This window comes from Phoca vitulina, unplaced genomic scaffold (assembly GCF_004348235.1).
Source record: "Phoca vitulina isolate PV1807 unplaced genomic scaffold, GSC_HSeal_1.0 scaffold217, whole genome shotgun sequence".
Taxonomy (NCBI): Eukaryota; Metazoa; Chordata; class Mammalia; order Carnivora; family Phocidae; genus Phoca; species Phoca vitulina.
In genome coordinates this window covers 1-12114 of record NW_022589913.1, presented here as the reverse complement: position 1 = coordinate 12114, position 12114 = coordinate 1, and the positions used below count along the sequence as shown (strand labels likewise).

The 12114-nt window shown below is 47.1% G+C and overlaps 4 protein-coding genes across 4 annotated transcripts; 2 read left to right on the top strand and 2 right to left on the bottom strand.

Moving 5' to 3' along the window:
• Positions 1 to 308: 308 nt before the first annotated feature.
• Positions 309 to 9982, bottom strand: LOC116629041. Its single transcript, XM_032399329.1, has 4 exons — positions 9537 to 9982; positions 6967 to 6985; positions 1762 to 1872; positions 309 to 838 (listed from the first exon to the last, which is right to left on the bottom strand). Exons 1-4 carry the CDS (start codon positions 9941 to 9943, stop codon positions 338 to 340), a joined length of 1038 nt encoding a protein of 345 aa, XP_032255220.1. The 5' UTR covers positions 9944 to 9982; the 3' UTR covers positions 309 to 337.
• Positions 1727 to 2176, top strand: LOC116629050 (histone H2B type 1-C/E/F/G/I). The gene has a single exon (XM_032399337.1). The coding sequence runs from the start codon at positions 1763 to 1765 to the stop codon at positions 2141 to 2143; it is 381 nt and encodes a 126-aa protein (XP_032255228.1). The 5' UTR covers positions 1727 to 1762; the 3' UTR covers positions 2144 to 2176.
• Positions 9983 to 10855: 873 nt separating the features above from the next.
• On the bottom strand, positions 10856 to 11421 carry LOC116629040 (histone H2A type 1-E). The gene has a single exon (XM_032399327.1). It carries the CDS (start codon positions 11369 to 11371, stop codon positions 10979 to 10981), a length of 393 nt encoding a protein of 130 aa, XP_032255218.1. The 5' UTR covers positions 11372 to 11421; the 3' UTR covers positions 10856 to 10978.
• Positions 11422 to 11728: 307 nt separating this feature from the next.
• On the top strand, positions 11729 to 12111 carry LOC116629039 (histone H2B type 1-K-like; the record flags this gene model as incomplete). The annotated part of the gene is made up of 1 exon (XM_032399326.1): positions 11729 to 12111. A coding segment is annotated over exon 1 (337 nt), but the record flags the coding sequence as incomplete, so codon positions are not given.
• Between the last annotated feature and the right edge of the window lie 3 nt (positions 12112 to 12114).

Here is a 12114-nt window from a genome sequence, read left to right as displayed (position 1 = left end):
GCCACTTTAAATACACTCAGCCATATGGGCGGCTCCAAGAAAAAGCCAAGACTTGTCTAACCCCCTCTGCTGGGGAACGCGGCGCAATCGGCCTGATGCACACTGGTTGTCAACGGGAGGATCGCGAGGTTTGGCGAGTGTGCGGGCGGAGGCAGGAGTCGGGAGGTGGGCAGCCGGCGAACGCGCCCTGGCGCCACCCCTACCCGACGCTAGTGGGGACAAGGGGGACTCCGGGAGTGCGGAGATCCTGTGGTTGCGGCCCAGCTCTTCAAACGGAAATTGTAGGTGGCTCTGAAAAGAGCCTTTGGGTCGGTAGTTTGTGTTCCTTCGGGACAACTCACGCCCTCTCCCCGCGGATGCGGCGCGCCAGCTGGATGTCCTTGGGCATGATGGTGACGCGCTTGGCGTGGATGGCGCACAGGTTGGTGTCCTCGAAGAGCCCCACCAGGTAGGCCTCGCACGCCTCCTGCAGGGCCATGACGGCCGAGCTCTGGAAGCGCAGGTCGGTCTTGAAGTCCTGCGCGATCTCGCGCACCAGCCGCTGGAACGGCAGCTTGCGGATCAGCAGCTCGGTGGACTTCTGGTAGCGCCGGATCTCGCGCAGGGCCACCGTGCCGGGCCGGTAGCGGTGCGGCTTCTTCACGCCGCCGGTGGCCGGCGCGCTCTTGCGGGCCGCCTTGGTGGCCAGCTGCTTGCGCGGGGCCTTGCCGCCGGTCGACTTGCGGGCCGTCTGCTTCGTGCGGGCCATGGCGAGATCCTGCAAACACGGCTTACAACTGCAAGTGCCTTCGCGCCGGCTCTTATTTATAAAGGCAACGTCCTCCTGATTGGTCCGAATCTTCAAATTCCGCGCCGTGAATTAAGTCACTGGATGGGCCTTGTGATTGGCTACCAGGACTCACTGGAGAAAGTCTAACGTTGAAAGACAGATCTTCTCACTTACAATTCTGCGTCCCTTACCCAGCCTGTATTTTGCTTTACAGTTCCTTAACTGGTTTTGTTTTAATCACCTTGTTTGGGGATTAAATTTGGGAAGAGATGAAAATGAAAATTTAGTTCCTGAGTGGCTTCAGAAGCTCTGTTCTTGGACGTGATTGACCCAGTCCACTTTCGTCCTTTATCATTTCTCAAAGCTTCTGACTTTGAAGAAACGTTTTATTTTAGCAATGGAAACACCCTATCGCATAACTCCGAACACACTAACAAACACAGACACCACTTCCAGACACTGTTTTTAGGGAACATAAAAATCGCACCGCTGTTTAAATGTGACGATCCTCTGATTCTGAAAGCTTAAATTTTGCCAACTTTGATCAAACTGGGAATGCCATGGCATAATTGTGAAAACATTTAAATATTTAGCTAATTTTTGTCTTCTCTTTCCTTCATTTAGTATCCGGGTAACTGCAATTTGGCAGGAAAACAGGATCATAAATTTGTATCAGGCTTTTGTCTCTTTAGGTGGGGATCTAGGGAGACGCAAGGCTCATAAATAGGTACTAGTGATGAGACATTAAACTTTTGCTGTTTTGAAAATACTTTTTTCTGATGGAGAAAAGAATCTAGAGTTGCTGCCACATAAGCAGCCAATCAAAAAGTGGATTTGAATTCTCCTGATTTGCATAAAATGTTTCTACTGGCTGATTTGCTCCAATCAGGCATTAAGACAGATTAAGCCGCTATTTGCATACAAGCCATATAAAAGTAGGCCAACCCCACGCTCAGCTTTCACTCTACTAGGTTTTGGTGTCAGAGCTTTACCATGCCTGAACCCGCCAAGTCGGCCCCGGCCCCGAAGAAGGGCTCCAAGAAGGCGGTGACCAAGGCGCAGAAGAAGGACGGCAAGAAGCGCAAGCGCAGCCGCAAGGAGAGCTACTCGGTGTACGTGTACAAGGTGCTGAAGCAGGTGCACCCCGACACGGGCATCTCGTCCAAGGCCATGGGCATCATGAACTCGTTCGTCAACGACATCTTCGAGCGCATCGCGGGCGAGGCGTCCCGCCTGGCGCATTACAACAAGCGCTCGACCATCACGTCGCGGGAGATCCAGACGGCCGTGCGCCTGCTGCTGCCCGGGGAGCTGGCCAAGCACGCCGTGTCCGAGGGCACCAAGGCCGTCACCAAGTACACCAGCTCCAAGTGAGCTTGCCAAGTAAGCGTCTTCACCTAATCTAACCCAAAGGCTCTTTTCAGAGCCACTCACTCTTTCACATAAAGAGCTTTAATACTGAACCTTTTTAATATTAGGGAAAACCTGTGCCAGAGTTAGAATGCCCATCTCCTTCATCCTTACATTCCCATCCTTGTTTTCTCAGTAGCCTGTTTTACTGGAACAGAGAAGACTAGCAAGTGCAGAGCAGGAAAACTTGTTTGAAACCTGGGAAGGCAGTTTTAGCTGCTGAACTTTTGGTTTAGGATTTCAGAAAATGAAATTCATCTGGGCCAGAACTTTCTCCAGGGTTTGTAGCTGAGAAATTTTGAGTTGTCCGGACGAGTTGAATACATCCTGGGCATCCTTTATAGATCAGCTTGTCTAGAGAGCGTACTGTGCTTAGTGGGTCTGTGTGAGACTTGTTTTAGTGGAAACCAATAGGACACTGTCTACCTGATAGCGTGAAAAACTAATTTTCTAGTAAATGGGAGGGGTTGAGGGGGAGACTTGACTGAAAAGAAAGGATGTCTTTTGAAGAATAACTCACTCAACTGTAGCTATTACTCTGCAAGTAACAGAGGCATTCAGGCTTCTTTGAAGAAAGGTTGAACAGGATTTATAAGAGGAAGGAGAAGGGAAAAGCAGCAGCAAGCAGCCTGAGAGCAATGCCTCTCTTAGTTGGGGAAATGTCTTCAGCAGCCAACACAGAAGCCAGGCTTGGGTAGTCTTCCCTTAAGAGGCTTGCTAGGAATCATTTAACAGAATACAATGTCAGTTACAGATTTACAAAACACCTTGAGATTAATCTCAACCACAGTACTTCAGTTACTGTCCTCACTTTTGACAAGTCCACCCTTCTAGGCACTTCCCTGTTGGGTCATGGAGTGTGGGGCAGGGAGGGTGGTGGTTAGTGCAGAGTATTCTAGGATCATAGATCAAATTCTTCCCTAAATGACGTGTTGAGTGGAAGGACTAGGACTGAGTTTATTCATTCACGTATTGAGAGCTTCTTAAGTTTCAGAAAGTGACAGGTAATTGGGAAAGATCGGTGAGCAGGCTAGAAGCAATCCTTAACCTCACAGGGCTCCCAGTCTAGAATGGACATTTACACTTGATCTGAGCCAAAAGGCCGAGAAGTAACCACACGGGCCAAAAGAAGGGGTAAGCCTCTGTCTGAAGATCACTTTAGCATTGCCAAAGCTGAAAGGATTTAATCTTGAAAAGCAATTCTGGAAGGAAGGTGGAGTAAGAGACAATGATAAGGAAAGGGGAGACAGCAAGAGGGAGAGAAGAATTGATGTGCAGAAAAAGACACCCAGAGTTTGTATTTATGGACTATAGTTAACAACCGGGGCTATATAGTTATACTTTCGCCTAGCCATGTCACATCTTTGGTTCACGGGGATTTTGTAGAAGTCCTAGTGCTGTGCCTTACTAAAATATAGGATCTGATCTTACTGAAATGCAGAAAGGAATGCTAGCACAACAAATCTGGTCCATTAATCCTCTTAAGGACTATCTTTTATGTACACCTATTAGTATTCGATATCCTTGGAAGTGACCGACAACCTAAAGTAGTCACTGATAAACTAGATAAAAGTCGATTTCTCATGTACAGATATGTAGCTCAGGCTTGGAATGGGGCCCCACTCTCCTGAGGGAACTCCTCTACCTCTGTGTGTAATGTGTGTTTGCTCTAGTATTTGAGAATATTCTCAAATACATTCCGCTATTAAATTCTCCTATGGAGGACCAAGACAAGACCAACAAATTGGATGGATAAACCTCATAAAAATGTTAAGTAGGTGATTCCTAAGTAAGAAACTTCTAAGAAGTGTTAAATAGGTAAGCAAGGAATTTTATGAGATGTAGACATAATTCAAAAGCTGTATTTACCAAAAATCATAAAGTAGTTGCCTGGAAGACATGTTACACGTGGAAAAGGAAGGAGAGCTCATGTGCTACACGGAGATAGGAAGAGAGGAAAGGACCACGAAGTGCCAAATATTTGTGAGACACCGAATATTGATGACGTACTCAGTATTTATGTAGTCTTAAATCGTCCACCCATTGGTGACTTCTACATTAGCCGCATTTGCGCTCTGCGGACAACACCCACATAAAAGTTATGGCCGCTTGGGAAGTCACCGTCAGCCTACACGGGAGGCCGTGTGCCTCAGAAATGGCCTGCCTCGTAGTGTATTTGAAGACACTACGAGCTAGACTAACATGTAGGTAATTTCCTACCTTGTAGTCTAAGACGTCTGCTCCAGCTACAGCTACCTCGTTCACATTCCATCCTGAAGGAAGGAGAAAAGGGTAAAGAAGCACCCCCACCATTAATGAAATCCTGAGAATGGTGTAACTCTGCCTGCTGACATACCAACTGGCCACAAATAGTCAAGGCCACACCAGCCACAAAAGGAGCTAAGAAAGGAAAACCCCTTTCAGGGGACAGCTGTGTAGCAGCCCCTGCCACAGCTCATATAAGTAGGTAATTCCTACTTAAGTAGGTAATTATAAATTATAAATAAGACAAGAAGGAAACTGACAGATTTCTTACATCTGTAGGAGGACACTGGAGCTTTCTGGTGCAACACAACTGAATTATAAATATTGGCAGTACTTGCTTCAGTTGAGAAGAAAATAAAATGATACAGCTCCAGTTAGCATCACATTTTCCACTTCAGATGAACAGTGCTCAACACTGTTGGGAATCCCAATCAAGCTAGGTGCAATCAGCGTAAGGCGTGGGAGATGAAGAAAACACACTGGAAAGTGGAGGAAGGCCTCCATGGTCAGACTCACAGCCTGTGAATAAGGTCAGGCTGAGTTTGGAATCCACTGACAGGCCACTGGCTTTAATATACATTCCAAGTCTGACCATCTGGTGTACAAGTTCAAGTCTCACCTGCCTCACTTCGGGCTTTTATGCTGTCTTTTATCTTGGTGGATTTTCTCAACTCATTCAACTCATTTTCTCAACGCATTCTTTATGAGCTAAACCTCCTATAAAAGTCAGTCTTGCCCCTTGGGCGAAAAAGCTCTGTTCTCTCATTTCGAGATACCCTGATATGTTCCTCAAAGCCTTCCATGTCCGACATGCCTACCTCACTCAACTGGATGTATCATTCAATCAAAGCACAAAGGTGAACCAGGCATGCTCTCTGTTATCTAGGACATGAAATATTATTTCATAAAGGAAATAATAATAAACACAACTACAGAACAGCAATAAAATATGCTTAAAATTGGAGGGATTTGAGGCCCACTACTTGGGCTAAAATTTGTTTCGTCATTTACCAGCTGGGTGACCTTAGGCATTAAGCAGAACCACTCTGTTGATGTACTCCTTCTTCTGAAAAATGATAACAGTGATTATTTGGAACCTCAGATCTCTTACTTTTTATTTTAAATAAATCATCACATAATTAATATGCTTTCCTGAACTACTGGTGTCCTTGAATCAGGCTGGCAGTCCTCCATGAGATTAACACTCATCTATTCCTGCCCTCTCCTCTTGGATCACCATCCAAATTGGGTATGCTCAGGAACCTGGACTCATACTTTTAAAAAATATTAAAAACATGTGAATCAATACTGAATTTACCTAGAAACTCCAGCTTGAGAAAACAGAAGACCCTGGTTCTAACTAGTTGGTTATCAGACCTGTGGCCATGACCCTGAGTTTGCTCCCAACTGAGGATCTGTTCAGTCATCACTGTAGCTTCTCTGTGGAATGATCTTCTCACAGGTGTGTGCAGACCTGTCTCCCTCCCAGGCATCCTACCTCTGCTCAGTGGCATCTAAGTGGTGAAGTCTCACCCCCCCCCCCCCCACATTTAAAACTACAACACTCCACCACCCATTGCTCCCACTCCCTGGCAGTCCTTAATCTTCTTGGCCTGATTTCTTAATCTCTTTAATCTCTTTACCTACAAAAATACTGTTTTTGTTTATTTCCTGTCTCCCACAACCAGAACATTTGTGAGCTCTACACAGGGAACTTTCCCCATGGTTGTCCCTGCTCTATTTCCAGCACCTAGAACAATGCAGGGCACATAGTAAGCGCTCAAAAAGTTTTGGATGGATGGATGGATGGATGGATGGATAAAGTAAAATTAAATTATGCAGGTAACACACAAAGGCCCTCCATTCTCTAGCACCAGAGATAAAGTCCATGATTGAATTATTCAAATGAGCCCCTGTGTGAAGTAGTTCACCTCACTATGCTTCCGTTTCTTCAGCATTGTATTTGGGCTACTAAGGGTCTCTAACCCATAGAGTTATTTTTTTTTTAATTTTTATTTATTTTTTGAGAGAGAGAGAGAGACAGCGAGAGAGGGAACACAAGCAGGGGGAGTGGGAGAGGGAGAAGCAGGCTTCCCTGCTGAGCAAGGAGCCCGATGCGGGGCTTGATCCCAGGACCCTGGGATCATGACCTGAGCCGAAGGCAGACGCTAAACAGCTGAGCCACCCAGGCGCCCCTCTAACCCATAGAGTTATTGTGTGGGTTAAATAAAATGATCTATGTAGGCACCAAATTACACTTTTGAACTAATGAAGTCACGGCTCTTTTACCTACACGATTCCCACAGCAGGTGTCGTTAACACCTCTCTTGGGCAAATGACATAACAGACATGGAGCGGCTACCCAGAGCCTGCAGCTGGCCATGGGAGGGCTTAGATTCTGCCAGAAACACCGCTGCTGACTGACCCAGTGAAGTACAGATACAAGAACCTCTTGCCTAGACCCTGAAGACATTCGCATTTGTAATCCTGAATTTGCAATCCAAATAAATGGAGTGTGTTACCTGAGGGTAAACATTTTGCCTGTGGCAAAAACAAAACAAAACAGAGAAACTAGTGAATCTGAAGTACTGGGATATGAATTGCATTTAACGACTAACTTTCAGAGATTTTCTCTTTTCTAACTATAAAGGCTAAAGGTCAGCTTCTATTTTCAAAGTCTGGATATCACAAAACAGGAAGAAAACTGGGTCTTAATTTTTGTACTGGAGCCCAGTGGAGACTACCTAAATATAGAGCAGAACCTGCTAATATGAGAAACAGACACGGAAGTTCCCATGTTCAAGTCCTCTCAAGGCCTTACATCTCAGAGCTAACGTCTACAAGCCCCTGCTTGATCCGGCTTCTCTTTGTTTCTCTGCCTTCAGCTCCTGCAACTGTACCCCGCCCATTGCAGTATCTTCTTAGTGGCCTTACCTAAATCTTACTAACTTCATTAGTTCAACTCCCCAGGACACTCCTTATTCTAGCTTTATTTTTCTCCTTCTTACCCTTTAACATACCACACATATCTATCTGATTTATTGTCTGTCCCTCTTCCATTCACATGTAAACTCCACAAGGGCCAAGAATTCTGTCTGGATGGTTCTCTGAGTATATTCCCAATGCACAGAACAGCATCTAGCACATTGCAAACTCTCAACAAATATATGTAGAGTAAATACAATTTTTAAATTCACCCATGTTAAGACATGTTTGTTGGGGGGAATCGTCATGGCATCATAAATAGGTTTTTAAATGGTGACATGTTTTAAAATATTGAGAGCGAAAATGATACCATTTTCTTTACAATGATCAAGGCAGTGGGGTGGACAAGAAATGGATAAAACTATTTGGCTAGTGATGATGTGGAAGCTGGGTGCAGGGTACACAGAGTTTATGAAACTAATATTTCTACTTTCATATATTCTGAAATGTCACATAATTTAAAAAGTTAAAAAAATGATTAGCTAGGGGGAAAAAAAGATAAATTGATAAATAATGGCCATGGAAATAAACCAGGTGAATACCCAAACAGGACTTTGTGCCCATGGGAAGATAGGCAGGTCTCCACAGTTTGTCTGCCAAGAAGCCCAGAAGGTTCCTCTTTGTAGCATCCCTTAAAACCTGGCATTGTCAATCGCCCAAAGCAGGTCCATCTCTCATCATAGACTCACATGAGCCCCATCCTCAGAAATTGCTACAAAAGCCAGATGCTGCTTGATTCATTGCAGCGATTAACAGTCCTCGAGCAAGCCAGAAAATCCTCTCTTGGAGAGCAGGACTTCCTCTCTGAAAGCAAGCTACAAGGAAGCCTGATTCTGTAGATAAATCCTTGCTAAACCTGGAGTCAAATCAAACAGGAGCTAATCACAAGACTGGTATTTATGTAGCATCTGTTCTCGACCCTAGCGACCTTTTGGAAGCACCTGAGTTTTAATAATTACTGTTGCCTGGGGTCACCCCCAGACTACAATTAAAATGCTACTGATTGGACCCCAGGCAAAGACATATTTTATAAAACATCCAATGGTCTGTAATGTGCACGCAATATTGAGATCACTTGATCTCTATTAAATCACACTATCTTCCCAGGTTCTTCTTATGTGCAATTGATTTAGAGAACATTTAATTCTGTGACATAAACATGCAGTTTACAAATGTTTATTCCTGCAAGAGTTCACAGGTTGCTTTCTTGATGAGGCCAAAAATATTTTTTTAAATGGGTTTCTTAAAACTAGTTGTTAGTGTCAACCACCAACCTCCTGGGGTGAACTTGGTACAATGTAGATTCTGACTGGGCCTGGGTGGGGTCTGACAATCCATCTCTAGCAAGCTCCCCAATGATGTCCAAGCCACTGGTGGGTAGACACTTCACGAGTCAAAGACCGCAGAAGCCATCACGACTGTCTTAGGCTCTGCTACCAGTAAGCTCGTTAGAAATCCTGACTAATTATTCAGAAGTTAACTATCAGCCTGCATTCTTGTGTAAAAGGTTGTTTTATAGGAAAGCCCAAACTTTCACTTTTAACTATAGAGATGGGAAGTGAGCAAATTGAGGTTTCAGACATTGCCCAAATTTGTGGGAACTTACCAGGGGTAAGTAGCAAATGCACAGCCACCTTCACCCAAGTTCAAACTTTTGTGGATAAAGAACCTCACCTTCCACCTGTGCCCAGATAACCTTAGAATTACCTGCACTAGCACGCCACCTCAAGTGGCTCATCCCCTTCCCAGGTCAAAGCGCCTCTCAGACTGCCTGAAGGTACTTACACAGGGTTTCCTCGGAGCCGGAAGTTACTATCTTCGGCCGACTTCCGCATATGAGCTCTTCCAACTCAAGATGGAAAGGGAGACTTAGGACACAGCTGAAAGCTCGGTAAAGGCCCACAACCCTGGAACCACACGCGGCCCACCATCCTTAGTACCTTGAAGAACTCCCCTAAATGCCGGGAACCAACTCAAAAAGTACCTTAAAAAGCATTAATACCTCGAGACGGTTCTATCTTGAGTATATTACAGCAATTTTAAGGAAAAAGTGGGTGGCTCTTAGAAGAGCCTTTGAGTTAATTGAATTAGTGGGGGAAAGCTTTACGCCCTCTCCCCGCGGATGCGGCGCGCCAGCTGGATGTCCTTGGGCATGATGGTGACGCGCTTGGCGTGGATGGCGCACAGGTTGGTGTCCTCGAAGAGCCCCACCAGGTAGGCCTCGCACGCCTCCTGCAGGGCCATGACGGCCGAGCTCTGGAAGCGCAGGTCGGTCTTGAAGTCCTGCGCGATCTCGCGCACCAGCCGCTGGAACGGCAGCTTGCGGATCAGCAGCTCGGTGGACTTCTGGTAGCGCCGGATCTCGCGCAGGGCCACCGTGCCGGGCCGGTAGCGGTGCGGCTTCTTCACGCCGCCGGTGGCCGGCGCGCTCTTGCGGGCCGCCTTGGTGGCCAGCTGCTTGCGCGGGGCCTTGCCGCCGGTCGACTTGCGGGCCGTCTGCTTCGTGCGAGCCATGTCAGAAACAAAACTGCTAGGGGAAAGGGCTAAACTGACAGGTCTGCCTGAAGACGTTGCCTTTATATATACTCAGAAACCTTCTGATTGGTCTTGCATTTTTCAAAAGTCCCGCGCAATAAGACCATTGGCTAAAGAGCGAACGACGTGATTGGTGGATTATTACAGACTCCGATTGGATGAGTCAACATTCCAATCCCGTCTTTGTTGTAGTCAGCGATCCAAGAACTTATTCTGCTTCAACTCATCTCAAATTCTAAATAAGAAATCACCTGGGGATCGGAGAAGATGCCAATTCTGGAAACCTACGTAATGGGGCCTCAGATTCCGACGGTCAGGCTTTCAGAACTTACGTATATTTTGTTTTCTCAGATGGTTACTTTTACTGAACTGGACCTTGAGTCGCCTGGACTGCCCCTTATCTCCACTCCGGGAAACCACAGGTAAAACGCCTGGCCCGGAGACGGCGGGCGATCACCACTGTGCAACAAAGGGTGACTGACTTCCTTATGGTGGCCAAATAGTATTATGATTCGTTCAATTCAGCTTTGAAACAGCCCGCGCGGACTTCCGGCCCTATAGTTCTGCTTGTAACGTCCTCAGGCATTCCAGGCTACCACCCCTTCCACAGCGCTTCAGTTAACTATCCTCTTACTTCTGGTTTCCGTACTCTAAATGTTCTTACTTCCTAAACACGATTGAAGGAACACGGAGTGAACCTGTCCACCTAGAAACAAGGTTTTGTAAACGTTACCATTACTGTAACTAGATCTCACCTGTATTAAACCCTTGCTTATCATGCACTAAGGTTTTTCTGTGTAAGTCGTTTCCCTGGGCCACCTTCAAAGGGACGTTAAACAGCTAAGATAAACTGCAGTAAGTGAACTGTTTTTTGACCAACCTAAAACTTATGTAATAGGAAAGCAGGACTTATTTGGTTACAAGCTTTTTTATGTGAAAATGTGGACGGCTCTGAAAAGAGCCTTTGGGTGAGGAAAAAAAGTTTTAACTGGACACACCGGTATTCAAATAGGTTCACTTTCCCTTGGCCTTGTGGTGGCTCTCGGTCTTCTTGGGCAGCAGCACGGCCTGGATGTTGGGCAGGACGCCGCCCTGCGCGATGGTGACGCGGCCCAGCAGCTTGTTGAGCTCCTCGTCGTTGCGGATGGCCAGCTGCAGGTGGCGCGGGATGATGCGCGTCTTCTTGTTGTCGCGCGCCGCGTTGCCCGCCAGCTCCAGGATCTCGGCCGTCAGGTACTCCAGCACGGCCGCCAGGTACACGGGCGCGCCGGCGCCCACCCGCTCGGCGTAGTTGCCCTTGCGGAGCAGGCGGTGCACGCGGCCCACCGGGAACTGCAGGCCGGCCCGCGACGAGCGCGTCTTGGCTTTGGCGCGGGCCTTGCCGCCTTGCTTGCCGCGTCCGGACATAGCTAGAGCAATTATAATGCAACAAAAAACAAAAAAAAAATCGAGCGCTCCACAAGGCGAGAAGCTAGACTATTATACTCTGCAGCGGTTTGGTAAAGCAGCCTATGCCGTTGGCCGAACACAAATTCCAGCCAATCAAAAGGCATATCCCAAACAACAATGCTCCTAATTTGCATAGGGCGTGTACGGTTGCAAGGTCAAATTATTTAAAGTTGAAATACGGAAAAGAGCCAATGAGAGTTTAGGATAATCAAGGAGCCTATCAGGGGTTAAGATACTGAAGAGACCAATCAGAAATCGTAATTCTGCTAGCCCTAATTTGCATACACACCAAATAAATATGAGGGCGCTCGGCCGTGGGCGTACATCTTTCGTTTTGTTTTAGGGGTGTTAGTTTGGTGCGATGCCTGAACCAGCTAAGTCGGCCCCGGCCCCGAAGAAGGGCTCCAAGAAGGCGGTGACCAAGGCGCAGAAGAAGGACGGCAAGAAGCGCAAGCGCAGCCGCAAGGAGAGCTACTCGGTGTACGTGTACAAGGTGCTGAAGCAGGTGCACCCCGACACGGGCATCTCGTCCAAGGCCATGGGCATCATGAACTCGTTCGTCAACGACATCTTCGAGCGCATCGCGGGCGAGGCGTCCCGCCTGGCGCATTACAACAAGCGCTCGACCATCACGTCGCGGGAGATCCAGACGGCCGTGCGCCTGCTGCTGCCCGGGGAGCTGGCCAAGCACGCCGTGTCCG